The sequence below is a fragment of the Typopeltis vanoorti genome, chromosome 3 (assembly GCF_054136105.1).
Source record: "Typopeltis vanoorti isolate ZY-2024b chromosome 3, IOZ_Tvanoo_1.0, whole genome shotgun sequence".
Classification (NCBI taxonomy): Eukaryota; Metazoa; Arthropoda; class Arachnida; order Uropygi; family Thelyphonidae; genus Typopeltis; species Typopeltis vanoorti.
The window spans coordinates 129,715,926-129,735,387 of NC_143551.1; the positions used below are offsets into that span (position 1 = coordinate 129,715,926).

At 34.5% G+C, this 19,462-nt stretch overlaps 1 protein-coding gene across 1 annotated transcript in view; it reads left to right on the forward strand.

The window, feature by feature from the left end:
- The first annotated feature begins 6,843 nt into the window (after positions 1 to 6,843).
- The window catches only part of spz6 (Spaetzle domain-containing protein 6), a 45,511-nt gene continuing 32,892 nt past the window's right edge, over positions 6,844 to 19,462 (forward strand). Inside the window, exon 1 of the mRNA XM_090390488.1 lies at positions 6,844 to 6,888. Within this exon, the coding sequence (XP_090246614.1) occupies positions 6,844 to 6,888 (45 nt within the window). The remainder of the gene's footprint in view (positions 6,889 to 19,462) is intronic.

Here is a 19,462-nt window from a genome sequence, read left to right on the forward strand (position 1 = left end):
CTGATTGTGAAGAGGTAACAGAACTAGACCAAATAGTTGAAATACTGAGTGAGCCTTTTGCAGGGGCGTACCATCCAGGTAAAATCAGCTCCTCTGACAAGCTATTTAATTTAAGCCGCTGGAAATGCCACTGGAAATGTGCCAATGGTGTGGAAAGAGGACAAAATAGTCCTACTGCATAAAGGAGGCTCCAAGATAGAAGTAGTAAATTATAGGCCAATCAGGATCTCAGAAATTATGGTTAAGGTATTGGAGAAATTGGTGAAAGACAGAATTCTGGGCTAGGTGGATAGTAATATGATATTCTATAAGAGACAACATGGTTTTGTGAAGGGTATGTCTTGCCTTTGTAATTTACTTATTCTTATAACACAGATAATGAAGTTAGATTAGGGAACTGGCTACTCAGTGATATTACTAGACTTTGCAAAGTGATTTGACAGGATTATACATAGAACTCTGTTGTGTAGTTTGAAGCAAATGGGGCTGTAGGTTTAGATTAGAGGGTAACTGATGGACAGATATCAAAGTATGGTTTATGGAGGTATTGAGTCCAGGAGAAAATAGGTGATCAGTGGTATAACACAATGCTCAGTACATGGTCCTTTGTTGTTTAATATTTTATATCAGTGATATAACAAATGATTTGAAGGGAAATATTCAGTTGTTGCTGATAATGCTAAACTGGAAAGAACAACGGTAAGTGAACATGATGAGTGATCCAGCAGGAATATTAAATAGACTAGAAGCAAGGACAGTGGTATATGATTGGCAGTATAATGTAGCGAAGTATAAAGTGAGGCAGTTTGGGAAGAAGAAGAAGACATCACAAGCTGTGTACTATGTGATGGACTGAACTGCAGGTAAATGATGAGGTCAGGAATTTCAGATGACTGTGGGCAGGGAATTGAAGTTTAGAGGGCATACTGCAAAGGTGACCAAAACAGCACCATCGGATCATGTGGTCGCTGAAGAACTGACATTGACAAACAGATGTAGTGATACTGTTAATTCCCTTTTATATGGCTTTATTAAGGCCGCATCTGGATTACTACACACAGAACTGATCACTTGGATTCCACAGGAGATAAAGTGATGGAGAGGATCCAGAGGGAAATGACAAAGAGTTTGGTATATCTATGGAATACTCCCAATGAGAATAGATTGAAGGTCTGTGGACTTCAAATACTGGCTGATATGGAAAAAAAAAGGATATGATAGGGCATATAAATTATTAAAGGGGTTTTAAAGGATTGACACTGAAGATTGTTTTCAGTACATGGCAGGAAGGGAGAGAATGAGGAATCATCCATGGAAATCCTATAAGAGTGTAGTTTGAAGGGGTGTTAGGACTAGGACTAGATTTTTTACTTCGAGGATGGTTAACGTGTGGAATCAGTTGCTAGAGGTAGAGAGAAAAATAAATGTAAAGAGAGAAAAATGGCTAGCGAATGAATAATGGATCTCCCACATTGAAACTTCTGACCATATTGATGCCTGTATAATATATTTTTTTTAATAATAATAATAATTTATTACATATGATACATACATACATTACATAGTTTTGATTGCATATGATACAATATTACATACATTTGTTTGCATATGAAACAACATTACTTACATTTGTTTACGTATGATACAACATTACATACGTTTCTTTACATTTGATACATTCATGTATTCTGATAATAATAATAATTTTTTCACAATAATAATTATAATATTTTATAACATATGATACATACATTACATACTTATCATTATATATGATACAACATTACATACGTTTGTTTACATGTGATATGTACATTACATGCATTTGATTAGATATAATACATTCATTATTTTTATTTTATCTTGGATGAGATGAGATATATTTTTTCAGCTTTCATCCTCGAAGCTTATTTGTGTGCTTATCTGAGGATGACACCAGTTATTATTTATTGGTTATTTGCTGTGCTGGGAAGCTATGAAATCAAATCTATGTTTAATTGGCTTGATTTCCACTGCAGCCATTGATTGAGAAATTCGCACACGCACGCACGCACACACACACACACACACACACACACACACACACAACAACAACAACAACAACTTGGAATGTCTTGATGCGTCACTGAACTGGAAGCCTAAACGAATATATTGTTTCATTGCGTTTCTATGGTATTTTGGGTGCGTGTTTCTTGTTCATAGTATGTCCTTAGAGCTCTTGTCAGGCTATTGTAGTTTGTAAGATTTCTGTATTCAAAAGGTAATTTGTTTATCATGTCTGGGATGTAGAAGCTTCACATGGCCTTTTCGTAGTGATTATTGTATTTATATGTGATATAATTAGTTGTCTGGGGTCTTGTTATATGGTATGTATTTCTGACTGTCCTGTAGTTTGCATCGAAATAATGTTTTAGCAAAGCTGCATAGTGACATAAATGTTTTGCTGTCAGTATTTTGTGTTCTGATAACAATAATAATAATAATAATAATAATAATAAATAAAAATCAGCTAATGCCTTTTATTCCCTTATAGGGAGTAGGCAAGACCTTTATACCCTATGTAGCTTTTGGAGACTAAGTGGGCAGTTCAATCTCCCCCAGTAGCCAATCAGAGATAGCTGGCCCATGTCTATCACTAATTACAGCAGCCACCGATAAAGAGGATGGCAGACAAGTGCTGCCATCTCTTGGTACCTAACCCTAACAAGATATGTTACTGTCTGAACTACGGTCGATTTTCTTGAGTTTACGGGACGAATCTATGTTTAATTGGCTTGATTTCCACTGAAGCCGGGAGGAAAAATATCTTCAAACCAGCTTACATACAAGCTTCGAGGAATCCCCTCAATGGGCCAACCTTGTCATGGTGGAGAAACTTGTACACGTTCAGGATGCTGTGGGTTATGCTGACTGTGGCATAGCTCCATATAGATCTTCCAAACTAAGAGGCCTTAGCAGAGGAGCCATACTAAGCATGCTTTATCCTTCTTCCATCCTAAGGATGAAAAGAGGTCATCCATACCGGATCGGTTATCGCCCGGATCAATAAAGACCGACTTTGGTGCTATAGATGGCGGACATCAGACAATAAAAACTACAGGACTCTGACATCTTTGCTAGGAAAGCAGGGCAAAGAGTTAAAATACGAGTGGGAGAACAATGAGACTGCAAGAAATGGACTTTGTCTGCAAACAAGATGCCTATTCTAGCTTATTATGAATCAAATCCAACATCAAGAGGTTCCAGAAGGGAATGTATGAATTTGGAATAGAAATTCTCTGATACTAGTCTGAGCAGCGATTGATGGTCCAAGGAAGATTAATTGTAAGAAACAAAGTTGTCAGTGATGTTGATCATAAAGAACTGCAATGATAAACTAGCTTATGGAAGGAACAATTCGAGTAAATTTTTTCAATACAGAGAATCCAAATAAAATTCTACAGGATCAATTGAATTCAACCCAATAAGAACTGAGACTTATCATTATAGTACAAATTCAGAGCACCAGATAAAAACAACGATTACCGACTTTGATACAAAGACAAAAATGAAAACTTAGTTGCAATATTGAGCAGCAACAATTTGAGTTGTTGGAGAAACAAATCAACTGATGAATTAATTACAAAAGAACTTGGCTATACAGTAAAACAGATGAATAAACCAAATGGAAGCGCCTCAAAATGGAAATTACGTTTAGAATAGAAAATAAACAAATTTTAAGCAGACTTTCAATTTAAATTTAAAAACTTTTACATTTAAAAGTTTTCCTTTTAAATTTAAGGAATTTAAAAGGAAAACTTAAACTGGAAAAGATCAAGAGCAACTAGTAAAGCGATATAACCCTGAAATAAAATCGATAACCGAAGTATCAAAAGAATTTAAACAAAGAACTGTGGCCACGGCAAAAATGATCATTTGCTGTGAAAGCAGAATCAGCATAATAGATAAGACATTCAGGTCAGGACTAACCAGTAGCAGTTTTATCAAAATATTAATGGGAAATCCGAATCCAAGAGAACATAATAAAAATGTTAACTGGTTAAAAGATGTTGATAAACATTTGAACAACACTCAGATGGAAGAAATTGCCATAACCACAGAAATGATCCAAAGACAAGCAAAGAAAGTGTAGAACTAGTGTGCACCAGACAAAACTGAATTGCATAGATTTTTGGCTGAAATTCTTGCCCTTACTCATGATCTCTTGGCTTAACGATTCAACAACCTATTGCACACGGGCTCAATTGAAAAATGAATGAGAACCGGAAAGAGAATTGTAATTTTCAAAGAAAAAGAAAAAGGAGTTATTCCAAGTAATTACCGCCTAATAACGTCCTTGCTAACAACAAAAGACAACTTCAGCGCCTGCAACATCAAAGAGGCTACGATGGTAATCCGCTAACAAGGCACTCTCAACAGATACAAAGGAATGATTTTTGTGTGACATTTCTAAGTCAGATATTAGATCTTCAGGCACATCGGACTTTAATTTTTCTGCAAACTATTGGTCACATCTGATAAACAATACTGACCATGTGCCAGCTTCCACTGTTCACATGTTTCTGTTTTACTTGTATTTTTGTGTAACGGTTTCTACACATTCAGTTTAATGTTTCATATTTAAGGATTTTATATATTTTTGTGTTTATCCGAACCCAGACGATGCCACTAGTTTACCTAGCAAAACTAGTCATCATCATCATGTCATCTTCCTTATACCCTCTTTTACCTTGCGGTGTCGAGGGTCCATTGATCATCGGACCTCACTCCGTTTACAGGATAAGGTGGTCAGCCTTATGCCCCGGTGTATCCTATGGCCTGCAGTGTTGAGTTCTCAAGGCCAGTTTGCCTGCTTTGCGGGATGAAAAACCCCAGAATAAACTGGGGGAAAAACCCTGCTGTCCATGCCCAAGACTGGCTAACTTGGCTATGGCTGAGGAAGATCCTTCAGCTCCTCACGTCACCGACGGGAATCGAATCTAGGACACTCCTTCCCCAGGCATATGGTTGCGAAGCGCATAGCCACTAGGGGCTAACCGCGCGGACTCGTAGGTTTAAAACTAGTAGGTTTAATTAAATAATTATTACGACCTATAAACGTAGTGTTAATTATTTTTTATTACGTTAGTTTTTTGGTCGAAAAAAATCAAGATCCTCATCAAAACACCAATTGTTAATTGACAAAATGATTTTGAGTAATTTGAAAAGATGAAACGCTTTTTTTCTCTATGACTTTTCTCCCAAACCTTCGTGTGACTAATGAGCTTGATCCCTCTATAGTTCGAACAATCTTAAATATCTCCTTTAATTTTATAAACAGGTATCAATTAGCTTTGTCTCCAAGAATGTGGAATCTTTCCTTTTAATATTCTATTAAAACGTTCAACGAAACAATCAATTCCTGTCTTTCCCATTATCTTCCAAACTTCTGCCGGGACTCCATCTGGCCCTAACCTAACCTAATCTAAAGACTTATGAGGTTTCGTTTTCTTTAAAGCCTCGACTTCAAGTGCTGGCACTTTGTTAATTGCTTCCATATTAGGTTCTGTTGTTCTGTTGGAAACTCCTCATTCAACAATCCATTAAAATAACTTCCTCACTTACTCTTTATGTGATCTTCACATGTAAGGGTTTATTGGTTTTCATCTTTGATGGATTTGACATGCTGGATGTCCCTCGTTTTTCTTTCTTTCTCTTGCTTTTGCAAGTCTCCTTCTCTCCTTCTCGGATTTCTACTCTAGAAATCCGAGAAGGAGACTTGCATTATATATAATTCATCAAATTTGTTAAACTTTGGTTCACTGATGGCCTTTTTGGATCTCTCCTTAGTCATTTTTATATATTTCAAAATCTGTCTCATATTTAATTCCCTGCCATTGCTTAAAAGCACATAGTTTCTCTTTAATTGCCTCTTGAACAGCCTTATTCCATCACTACCACCACTACGTTTCCCTTTGATGTAGTCTTTTCCCCTTTGTTTCTCCAACAACCTCTTTTGCACATGCTTTAATATCCTTAACCATCAGTGTTCACAATCCATTAATTTCCTTATCCCAATTCTACCTTGCATTCGTTGACAGTTTCTTTTGCCCCCCCCCCTTTAATTTCCACCATTTTATTTCGCACCTGTTAATACTGTATCCATCACCAACAACCTATGTTGGTGATTATAACCTATGTTGGTGATGGACAATTTTTATAATCCTTTAATGTTTTTCTTCTAGCTAAGAAGAAATCAATCTTTGATCTGTTGTTTCCACTCTTGAACGTAATGAGGTGTTCCTACCTTTTTTGGAAAAAGGTATCGACAATTGAGAAATCATAGGCCATTGCTATTTCCCAAATCATTTTCCTGTCCATAACCAAAGCCAGCATGGATTCTCTCAAAACCTTCATTAATGCTTCCCACATGTTCATTAACATCTCCACCCACAAATAGGAGTTCAGTCTCTGGTATTTTCTAGATTACTTCATCCAATTCTTCCCAGAATTCCAACTTTGAAAGAAAATCGGTCACCTGAGAAGGAAATATGTAGAACTAACATGCGGGAATTACCTCCACATCGGACATATGACTGATAACTGTACTGGAAGTACATGTGCCTTTATATTGAGAAGAAAAGTAGAAGCTCATGAAATAGATGAAATGGAAGAACTGGAAGATGATGTGCAAGATAAAGAAACAGAAACATCACAAACAAAAGAAGAAATGATTCAAGATAAGGAAGTCATACCACAAAAAGATAATAAGATAAATTCTACTCCTTTCAGAATTTACTGGAAAAACGGATGGGAAAATCGAAGCACAATGTGATAAAAAGTGTTTAGGCACGCCAAAAGACGATGCTACAGAAGAGACTGAAACAACCAGAAAAAAATCAAGAAAGTGTAAGAAAACAAAATAATAATAATAATAAAATGTTTCGAAACAGAATCTGGACAAGAGATTGAAAAAAATAATTTAAAAAAACAGAAGAAATAATTAAAAAAGGAAGTGAAAAAAGTATAAATACACTGCAAACAAAAGCTGGACAGGTAATTGGAATAAATCGATTGAGAAAAATGAAGAAATAGAGGACATACCTACAGATAATGCTAAATTTAAATTCCAAGGAGGAACAACGTCTAACAAATGGCTTTTGTAATCCAAAACAGAGAAGGGTGAGAATAAAAGTCACTCCAAATATCACAAGAGCAAGAAATAAAAAAATCAGTGAAAAATTCCGTACAGAGAATAATATAAATAACATACAACATGAAAGTTTGGAGCCTAAATTGTAATAGTCTAAATCATGATACTCAAAACTTACTAGTAAATCAAATACTTAAATCTTTTCTACATACAACTGCTACAAGAAACAAAGATGTTGTATAGAGACCATATAACAATTTCGAAAAAGAATTTCCCCCATTATATCTTAATCTACGAATTTGCAAATAAAACTTGTAGTAGCGGTGAATTAATGACATCAATAAAATATAACCCGGACATTCAGTTACTTTCTAATGAGGTACCATAAGGTCTAAGGTGCTAGAAGTCGGTATAGTGTTGAAAAACAAAGTATGTATTTAGGCTTTGTTGTGTATGGATTCAACACTAAATTGAAAAAAAAAAAAGAACGTTTTGGGGAACAAATAAAATATCACGTATTACAAAAAAAAAAAAAAAAAAAAAAAAAAAAAAACTTGCCATTGTATCAGGAGACATGAATTTCATAATAGAAAATAAGATAAAAGACCAAGAAGAAAATAAGTGAATTACCATAAAAAAACATACCAACATCTTTAAAGACTGTGGACTTAGTAATGGATTTAGGTTTTTATATCCGATGAAAAAGGAATTCACCCACTTCTCTCCAGGCAATCCATTTAGAATAGATAAAATCTACATTCCAGTCTATCGAGGTATAACTATTAAAAGCGTTGAACATACTTTAGTCGTTTTCAGTGATCACCAGATGGTAAAAAGCCAAACTCCAGTTTTCTCAAAAAGAAAAACCAAACAGATTTATTAATCGAAACTTTTCATTATGGAAATTCAGTCAAAAGCTAACTGAGAAAATTGAAATTAATGGAGAAATAAGGGGTAAAAATAATAACAGAAGCAGAAGCAGTAAATCTTGATATGCGATAAGTCCATGGGGAACATTTAAATTAAACATCAAAAAAAAAAAAAAAGCAACTATCCGAATAGGAAGTAAAATAAAGTGCCAGCGGAAGAGAGAGAGAGAGCAGGAAGAAGATCTAGACCGAACAAACATTCAAGTAAAAACAAAAATAGATATGTTAAAAAAAAAATAAAAGAACTATAATACAATGAAATAAAAAGGGCATGGCTACAGGCATATTTAAAAGCGGTAGAAAATGATGAAGCAAAACATACACTGCTTGGCTGTTTGAAAGAAATAAAAATTTTCCGATCCAGAAAAATTAAAGGATATAAAAAAAATGGAGAGGTATAGTATTTTTAAATACAGATTATAAATTATTTCAAAAATTCTCACTAACAGAATACCGAAATTTCTACAGAAGCTTGCATCACATGCTCAGACATGCTCAATAAAAGGAAGAAATGTAACAGATACCATAACACATCGGAGATGTGTATATGAGTACCGTCAATTGACCAACAGGCCATGAATATTACTAAATCTAGACATCGAAAGAGCATTTGACACTGTGAGCCCTGAATATATCTTCGAAGCAGTAAAGGAAATAAGTTTTGAGGAAAACTTTAAGAGCTGGTTGAAAGTTTTTTATGAGAATGCAGAAAGCCGTGTAATAATAAATAAAAATAAAAAAATCTCTCCGCATCTTTCCAAATCAGCTGTTCCGTAAGACAAGGTGACCCTCTATCTATGGCGCTCTTCTTATTAGCACTTGAACAATAAATAATAAATAGGACAATAAACAAAAATCAATTCAACGAACTAATATTCATGAAGAAAGTGAAGCAAAACTGTTAGCTTACGTCGGTGATATAACATTTACCCTAGAAAGCGAAAAATCCATGGAAATAACAATGAGAATATTGGATTCCTTCGGAAAGTCCTCAGCTCTTAAATAAAATCTGACAAAATCTTACTGTGTGATAATTGGCAACTGGAAAAAGGAACCAAAAATAAGGGCAGAAATGTGGACCAAAAAAAAAAAAAAATTCTTACCAGTGTTATAAATCAAAATTGGAGGCCGAATACTTATATAGATCAGTGGAAAGGATTGTATGAAACAATATCCGTAAAAAAAAAAAAAAAAAGCAATATTCGAAGAAAGGCATCTTTCTGTAAGTGGCAAAAAAAAGCCAGATTTTGTAATATGAACTTAGCCCTTAGACTGTGGTACAAAATAAACAACATCCCATACCAAGGACAACGGGCGGATAAAATTCATAGGCTCTTTGTAACATACATATGGGGTTGGTTCGCATTTTGCGGACCAATTCGCTGTGGAGGTTTAGTCAATATTCACCTGAAAACATTGCTTACCAGATCATTAATTGCATTAAAAGCACATAATCAGTTATACCATGGATATGCAATTGCCTTTCTAGAAAAATGCCTTCCTGACAGAGTCATCCGCTCTCTTCCTTCGATCAAACAAAGACCACCTAGAATGTTCATTGAAATGGCTTTGAGATACTGTTTGGTAGAAGAAAATTGCAGCATAGGGAAGTTACTTATACCAAATCACGAGCAATATATGCAAAGTTTTCTAGATTCACTTTCACTATACCGAGAACAAAGGAGGGGAAGAGAAATCATTCTAATTCCAGTTTTAAACGATGCATTCCGACTTCCAATAAGTCCATTCTACAAAACGTTTTTCTTCAAAATGCATCATTCATATTTGCCGCCCAAAAATCTGGGTTGTAGCAAAAGGCACACTGTTGGGTGGCCCTGCAACCTGTCACTTTTGTAAAGAACGAGAAACACTTTACCACATGATGATTTCTTTTAAAAAAAAGTGGAAGAAATCTGGACTGTTGTGAAACCATCCATGCCTTAGATTACAATAATAAATGAAAATATACTATTTTAGATAAATGAGAACACGCTTAGTAGGGTACAAATAATCATAATTATTATAACTATGTATACTATTTGGTCATACAGGTGTGACTATATGTATGAAATAAAAGGCAGTAAAACTATCTTGACAAAGTTCCATCAACACCTTCAAGGCGCAACGAGGAAGTCTATCCTTTTGAAAAAGATCTATGCAGAAGAATGTTGACTGCAGCTTTCTTTGGCCATACACAATAAGAATTCATATTTAGTTTCCCTGCTTACTGATGATCATTACCTGAAGCTCCTTACTTATCCGAAACATTAACTAATTTTCCAAAATATATGTCATGCTTGGAGAAAAGGACTGGAGAAAAGGAATAGCTAAAGAGAAAGAGAGACGTTGTTAAAAAAGGAACGTATATAAGAAAAGGAAAGTAAGTGTCGTAAATCATTCCTTTAAGAAATTAAGAAACTAATTGTCAAGAATGAATGTACAGTGATTTTCTGAGAATTCCTTAATATTTACGTTCCTCTTGAGTAGTTAATGTATCTTCACTGTTGTGAGTTTTGTTTGTGATTGAAAGTTGGAAAGAAACCATTCTCTGTGTTTATGGAACAGGCAGCTGTCGAGTAAAAAATCAAACATTCCAAAATAATTCTGTTTCTCTTTCATTACTCGATAGTTGAGGTTTATCAAAAAAGGTTAATGTTTTGGTACCTATTTTAAACAGAAACAGAATATGCTTGCAGTTAAAGATACACATGCGTTGTCAATTTCTTCTCTGTGCAAGGATATTTGGTACTGCTGTTTCCATAAGAGAACTTCGATTAACTCAAGTACATAAGGATTGACGAGGAAGGCGTATTTCCAGTTGCAAGAGTAAACTTAAGCCAAGCTTCCATTCACTTAATTTTTATTGTGTCTGTTTGATTCGCTGATTGAACAGATATCAAATTCTGCCTTTACAAACGTTTTGTAATTAATGTCAGAACAGATTCAATGTGTTCAAGGTTCAATGTGTTATGCAGTACCGTTGACAGGGTATAGCATAGAGGAAGGCTGCCTCACAGGGTCGCTTAATTAAGGGCGCTCGTTCAGCATATTGCAGTAGGCGCTCTATTAGGGCAACAAGATATTTTACATCTGATGTAGTTGCAATAGATTTATTTGAAGAATCAAAAATTCTCTCAAAAATAATACAAAAGAAAAGTGGTCCTCACCAAATTTTATCATATATAACCAAAATCTTGTAGAAATTTATCCCAACGTAACTACCGCCGTAAGGATATTGTTAACAATTCCTGTTAGTGTAGCAAGTGTGCAAAGAAGTTTTTCCAAGTTTAAACTGATTAAAAATTATTTGCGAACAGAAATGACCTAAGAAATATTTGTTGGTCTAGAAACTATATCGATAGAGGCGGAGATTGCTTATAATTTAAATTTAGAAGAGCTTAAAAACAGCTTTATTGTGCGATATCCGAGTAGAGCAAACATTTAATTATTATTATTATTATGTAATCGTTTTTATTAATGTTTCTCTTGTAATAAAACAAAATAGCTATTGGAGATTTTCTTATATTTTTGTCTTATAATCCATCAGGGGCGATATTTAATTGTTTGTCTCAGGGCGCGATCTAATCTGGCTACGGCCCTGGTATTATGTATAGACAGATGAACAAATGATGCAAAATCCTATTTGAAAAGTGGGGGAAAAAAAGGTACTCTCCAAGATCCCCTTCATTTTTAATGTTTCAATAAGTTAATAGGAGTTTCATGATATTATTAGCAGTGCTGTCTCATTGTTTATGAACATTCCTTGTGAGAGAACCATTCTATTCTGTCCAGCCAATAAATAATAAAAGAGTAAGAAGAACAGTACAAAAAAATATTATTTTTTGAAAAATATAATTTGTTACATTAATTTTTAAATTAAAAAAAATCAGCTAACCCCCTTTTATTCCCTTTATAGGGAGTAGGCAAGGCCTTTATACCCTAATCTAGCTTTTGGAAACTGAGTGGGCAGTTCAATCTCCACCAGTAGCCAATCAGAGATAGTTGGCCCACGTCGATCACTAATTACAACAGCCACCGATGAAGAGACTGGCAAACAAGTGCTGCCATCTCTTGGTACCTAACCCTAACAAGATATGTTACTGTCTGAAATAATGTGGGTACTACGGTCAATTTTCTTGAGTTTATGGAATGAAAAAAACAATTTCCAGGAGGAAAAACTCGCTTGCCTGTGCCAGAGATCGACTAAATCGCGATTTCGCAGAAAGACAGAAAAAGTTCCTCCAGTCGGCGACTAGACTTGAACTTAAGTCTGAACACAGAGGAAGCAAGTGCCACTTCCACTGAGTTACACAGGCCTTTACATTAATTTTTTGTTACTAAAATGGCCCTTTATGTTATGTATATTCTCCTGTGTTTTCTTCAAGTTAAAAATGATTTTGTATAGAAAGTGATTTATATATATATATATATATATATATATATATATATATATATATACAGGGTGTTCGGGATAAATTTGACATATTTATAATTAATTATATTTTTCCGTAAGTTACATGTATTAACACACACTTCTCTTCATTTAAAAGTTTGGACCCTTCTTCATTCATATACAAGATGTCAGAAAGGATGGATAGCTGGAACCCACCTGAATCATGGAAGAGAATAACTTGTATCATGATGATTCGTGCCCGCCATCAAAATAAGGATATTACGACTGCTGCCCAATGCTCCCTGAATACAGTAAAAACAATCAGGCATGAACTAGAGACTTGCAATGGTGACTACGAGGATGTAGCAAGAAGAAAGATCCCTAGCAGACGATCTGATTGCGTTCGTACAGCAGAATTCCTCGCAAATCTGCAGGAACAGGTGTTGAAGAACCCTGGCATTGGAATTCGGGCTTTGTTCGTGGAGTTGCTAACTGTAGTCAAGCCCTGGATAACAATGGTAGGCCGTATGTATGGCAGCAGGATTCGGCCCCTTGCCACACCTCTGGGAAAAGTCAAAAATGGTTGTCTGAAAATTTCTACGACTTCACCAGTCCAAATGTTTGGCCTCCAAACTCCCCAGACCTTAACCCCATGGATTATTTTGTATGGGGCGCAGTTGAAAAAGACACCAATCGCACTTCCAGTAATACAAAAGCCCAGTTAATGGATAAAATTAAAACAGTTTTTGCGGCCCTTCCCAGGGAGACTGTAGCATCAGTTTGTTCGAGGTTCCGAAGCAGAATTGAAGCTGTGATCGATGCTAATGGTGGTTATTTTGAGTAAATCTTGTTGATAGTATTGTAATTAACTCTGCCTGTAATGTTTTTTTGTCAATTCATTAAATTTAATAGATACAAAGAAGATTTTCTTTTTCCTTACGAAACTGTCAAATTTATCCCGAACACCCTGTATATATATATACATACATGGGCAGCTCGTGCATAGGCACTGTGGAACTGCAGCACAGAGGAAGCTCCCAATTTTTCTCGATATATAAATATATTTATTAATTTATTTATATTTGCTTCTAATATTTAATTTTGTCATCACCAACCCTATACAATTCTCTTATTTTGTATAAAAAATAATAAAAATCCATTTTGTAGCATTTAGGAGGGCGAAGGACGCTAACAGCACTGTGCTTACCTCAGTGTCATATTGCTACGAGCAAGCATATGCATATGATAGTGAGATGCGAGCTGTTAGCGTAATGCGGCACTGTCCGTCGCGCAGTTCCACTGTTGTTTATATGCAGTTTGCGCCAGTAGTAGAGTGTTCTTAGTGTTTATCGTGTTTACTCCGTCTCTTTAAATATTTGGACATTACAATTAAAGACATAACATTTGTTATAGTTTTTATTTTAGAACATTATTGGGGTTATGATAATGAATTTTATTTTTAAGTAATTTTGAATTATACCAAACTGTATAATTTTATCGATAATGAACAATATTTTTTCATGTTTATTTATTTTTTTAATTTTTACCATAATTTTAATATTTTATCCAAATATACTGCACATACAGTATACACTGTACTTACAGTGTGTACGTATATTTCGAAAGTTGCAGCATCCCACGATTTGAAGCCACGAGCCGCCAAGGAAATTGTTCATCCATTTATCCGAACAAAATAGGAATAAGTAGGTAAAATATGGGATAATATGTTATTCTACTGTGAATGAAAGCGAGTCCTTCTTGGGATTGATCATTTAAAAATGTTTTCTTTTTTCCTTCATCTTTTAATGAACTTGAGAAAACCAACACAGACTCAAATCCTAGTCGAATATATCGGATAAAAGACACTAACGCTGTTACGTTTGGCGTAACGTGCATAGTCACGCTACTCTTTTAAATTTGGCGAAGCGCTGAAATCCTTTGTAATTAAACTATGATTGCATGCATGCTGCATTTGAGTGTGACTGGCAAGTGACCTGGGTTCGTGAAAAACACAAGTATTATACAGTGAACAGCGTTCTTAACGGGATTTTTTTTTTGTGTGTGTGTGACTCACGTTCGTTCTGGGGTTGGGGGGGGGGGGAAAGATAATAAACAACATCCCGTCAGACCACCTTCTGCAATCAGTAAGTGCTAACGATATTCTCGTAAACACTTTTCCTTGTCTAAGGGGTAGGTAGATAGGTAAGATGTCACGGGGGTCGTCGACCTTCAAGTTTCATACCACAAGGTGGCGCTTAATATTAATGGGTGCATAGAAGTATACAACAAAAACTGAGTTCATCTTTTGAGTGACATGCATGCGGAAGATTTTATTGTAACTGTAAGCAGAACGGAACATAGATCTCCTATATGATAGTTACTTTTTGAAACAACCATGAGTGAGGTATGTGATTTTTTAATAGTTGACCATTTAATTTTATTTATTAAATAATTTAATTAAAATCATAAATACAAAAGGAAATCAAAATAATTAAGAAATCACAACATAAAATATGAGTTTAAAGTAAAAAAAAAAAAAGTACAAGGAAGCTATATTTTTAAACAAATATTTATCTAATTTCAAAAGAAGCGTAATAGAAGTTTGTCTAGCCGTTAATAAATCATGAGATAAAATAATATACTGGATCATTATATTCAAATAATTTGCGGAATTTATTTCTGTATTCCTAATCTTGGAACACCGACTGCTGATTGTTGTGTTTTGAAACTATTTGTTATGTGTTGGGTTTAAATCAATGCATTTCATAGAATCTCCTTTTTCTCTTTCTCTCATGTTCCTATACCAATAGTGCACATCTTTTTGCACTGTTGTTTTGTTGTTGTTGTGAGCCAATTCAGTTTGCTTATTTAGTTGATTTACCGATGCATAATAATTTCAAGTTTTTGTTCAAATTACTTTAATCCAAGTGATCAAAAAGTTCGAAGTTAAAAGTTTCAACGGAGAATGCATTGTTATTTTTTCCTTTTTTAGAAATGAAGATGAAAATATTTATTTGTTTTTACACAGGACACTACCCCATATTTTTAAATCCACACGGCTCAGACTCTCTCTCTCTATTCCTGTTACTCCATATATTTTCTCCTGTTTTGTTTTGTTTTTTTAATCTTTTTTTTTTCTGTCTCTTTCCTTCTTTATTTCTTTCTTCCAGGTCCAATGGTCCACTCCTATATGATTTCTATCTCTCATATTCACTTCTGTTATTACACCGTTTTTCTGATTTTTTTGTTTTTTAACTTCTGTCGCCCTTCTTTCATCAGTGAGTTCTCTTTTATTTGAACTTGATTCCATATATTTAAATAATGTAATTAGTTTTCGCTATTGGTTATGAAAAACAGATACCAGCACAAGTGAAAAAAGCTGCCTAAAACAAGTGATTTCGCGTGCTGCTGGGAAATCGTACTGAAATCATATTTCAATAATTTAATTCAACGGTGTTTTAAATTTCTGCAACAATAAGCTCATGCTTATCCACCTTTAAATATGTGAATTTTCAAATAACTGGCTCTTTATTTCAACAGAATAAATTTTGATTAATCTGATAACTTTCTTTTCAACGACATTTCGCTTATGAGTGTTATTTTTCAAGTGGATTCAATAGTCATTTTGAAAGCGGTTATTAGTAGGTACTTACATCGATATTTCTGTTTATATACTCCTGTAAACAGTATTCTAAAAATTTAAGTCACTTTAATCGTGAAATGTCTCGTGCAATCTTAATGTTGATATGAATGATGAAGCTACAAAATACATACGAGAGTGTGCTGATAAAGTTGTGATGATCACCATGAAGGAATTCAGGTATCTGACATGTCTTATATGTCCCAGAAGAAAAAGAAAAAATTATTGCAATTTGATTTTAAAATATGTTTTTCATGTGGTTATATCAGTTGCTTTGATATCATTTTTGTTTAGCAACTATTGTAATACTACAGCAAATTTTCCTCCCAATTGCTGTAAGTGTTGCTAGTTGTGAGACGAGCTTTTCTAAATAAAATTGATTAAGAATTACCTACATTACTATGAAATAGACTTCGCCAATGTCATCGACGATTTTGCTAACAGAAAAGCAAGAAAAATAACATTTTAGAATGTTGAAATTAAAGTTTTACTCCAAAAATAAACATAGTCTTTTAATTTATTTCCCTATACGTCGTTTTGATTTTTTGTAGTATTTTTGGTGTATATTGAGAGGGACGGCAAATTCAGGGATCGCCCCAAGCGGCAAAAGCTCTAGCTACACCACTGGTATTTTGCAGTTCACCCCCACCCCCCCTCCGTACTCGCTATTTTAATTTGAGTGCAGTAATTTGAAACGTTGGGTAGTATGTTAGAAATTATGGCTATGTTATAAATATTTTAATGAAAAAGTACAACATCAATATTTGGACGACCAATAATATTGCCAGTTTGTAGCCTACACGCTTCCAAAAATGAAGCAAAGAAGACAGTGAAATTTAATATAACTTTGTAAGAATTCTTGGATTTTTGTTTTACATTTTTGGGACTTAAATCATTATTAATTTATTTTTTAATTAAAAGGATTACTGAAAAACAAGGTTAAAAAATGATACTCTGGAAACTTAACTTTTAAATAGTTCTACGTCGAGACTTGACTGGCTCATAATTTGCCTGGAATGTCGCCCGAAGCGACTAAGGCTATGACGTATATTGTGTCTATCTAATAGAACAAATTCAAGACTGTGGAAACACCTCATGCAGGTCACTAGCACTTGATTCATTGCACCATTGTTCGTAGTCGTACTTCTCACAAGAGCCATTACTGAGGATTCGATTGATCATTGTCTCGCCTGCTCTACCATAGCCATAAGGATTTCACTCAAGGGATGATGGCCGAGATTAAAATATTAAAGACAAACAATATTAATGCCCTAAAAAAATCTTACAAAGCAATCAATCCCAACAATATTTCAACAAATTGCCACTGAGCATTACTATAATACTGAGCTGCACTGGCTGTCGGTTAAGTTTGCCATTTTTGTTACTTGTTACCTGCGAAGAAACGAGTCGCAACTACTCAAAGAGGGAATCAAGACACAGAAATCTAGCTTATTTCCGTTTCTTGATGGATAAGAAACGGAATAAGAGATTGACATGCCTAGCAGAAATCCATCCAAACGACCACGTGGATGAAATATATCAAATTATTTAAGATTAGTATTCGTGTTGTTTCATTGGTATCCAAACGTCAATAAATACATAGATCCTTATACATTTATTGTCTGTAGGGCGGTTAAAGAAAAAATGCACATCAAGAAATAAAAGCAGAGGTACAAAGAAACGTTAAAATATCAGCAGTTGTTGCAGAAATCAAAGGAAATGCACATTTTTTTTTTGACATCTGTGACTCACGTGGCTTCTTTTAGACCATCAAAGCATTCTATATGGACTTTCTACTCAGTTGAATTTCACACGAACAAGGATAGAGCAACTTTCTTTAAGGAAGTAATCTCAATCAATGCTTTGGAGGGAACACTTTAAAGATCTCCTTAATTAGAGCACAGTTGTTAACCGATGATTTCTCAACAACATTTTCAAAGAACTAATTCTGGATGTCCTTAAAGATGTCCTCTGGCTCTTTTAGTTAAAGTTGAAAATGATATCAAGCGTGTAAAATGAAACCGAACTGCTGGTTCTGTTGGTATTCCTGCTGAAGTTTTCAAAAAGGAAGTGTGGAACTTATGCATTATCTTCATGGGTTCTTTGTTCAGATTTGGATCACGGAGGATATCCCCAATGACTCTTTTAAGATATCCTTATTGTAAAAACATTTAAAAAATCGGGCTGTAGCAGTTATCGGAGAATCTTTTAATTGTCTAGGAAAATCATTGATTGCATTCTTGCTAACCACTGCTTCATTTCTAAAAGAAAAAAAAAACCAGAAAAAGAGTAGGGAAAAAAAAAAGACCAAAGGACAAGAGAAGTGAAGAAAAAAAAATCGCTTCAAGGATAACCTTAAGATAAATATGAGGAAATGTAACAAAGACATAAACAAGAAAGAAGCTGTGGCTCTAGACCGGCCAAAGCAGAGAAAGCCAGTGTCTACAAGATATCAATATTTTGAAATTCTTCTCAACATTCAAAATGACTTCGCTGTCATTATAAAATTCGTTCATTCAAATTATTGTGGGCTCAAGAAAAAAAAAAAATACATGCTAAAGAAAATATGTGGAAATGAAACATTAGTATGGATAATACTAGGATTAGACATATAGAGAATCGTATTTTTGAAGACAAACTTTTTTTATGCCACTTCAATAACTATACTGCAGACTCAATGAGAAGAATCATCTACATCTAATAACAGTTATTAATTTATAAAATGTTAAATTATTCAAACATATTATTTAAATTTCAAACATAAACATGAAAATTATTGCAAATAGCATATTATGACGTCACTGTTAACACTAACTTTGTCCATTCAAATGATTTTCCAGCTTAAGGAGCAAAAAATACCACTGGAAGCAGATATATAAAATGAATGCCGAAATAATAAATATTATTGATTATTGTCTAATTAGTTCAGAGCACTTATTAATATTGTGTGCGTGTGCGTACGTGTGCGCGTGCGCGCTCGCTTGCTCGCGCCTGCGTGTGTGTGTGTGTGTGTGTGTGTGTGCAGCAAGCAACTGTCGTCATCTCGTGGCATTAATCCTAACAATCATACTATTATTTTTAATAATGGGAATTATGGAATCACTTTTTTGAGATGAGAGGTTAGAAACCCGAGTTTCCGCGATTAAAAAAAAACTACTTGCAATGACCAAAAAAAAAAAAAAAAAACTAGTCCAGAACGGTCTGAAGAAAGGCATAGAAAAAGGCCATCAGTCGTTAATTCGAACCTGTAACAGTCTTTCTTTGAATGATCTAATGTAATAGAAACAAATGTCATTGCAAAGGACTACACAGGTACCTTAAGATACTTTATACCATTATTAAAATCTAAGACAATAGGTAAGTCAGTC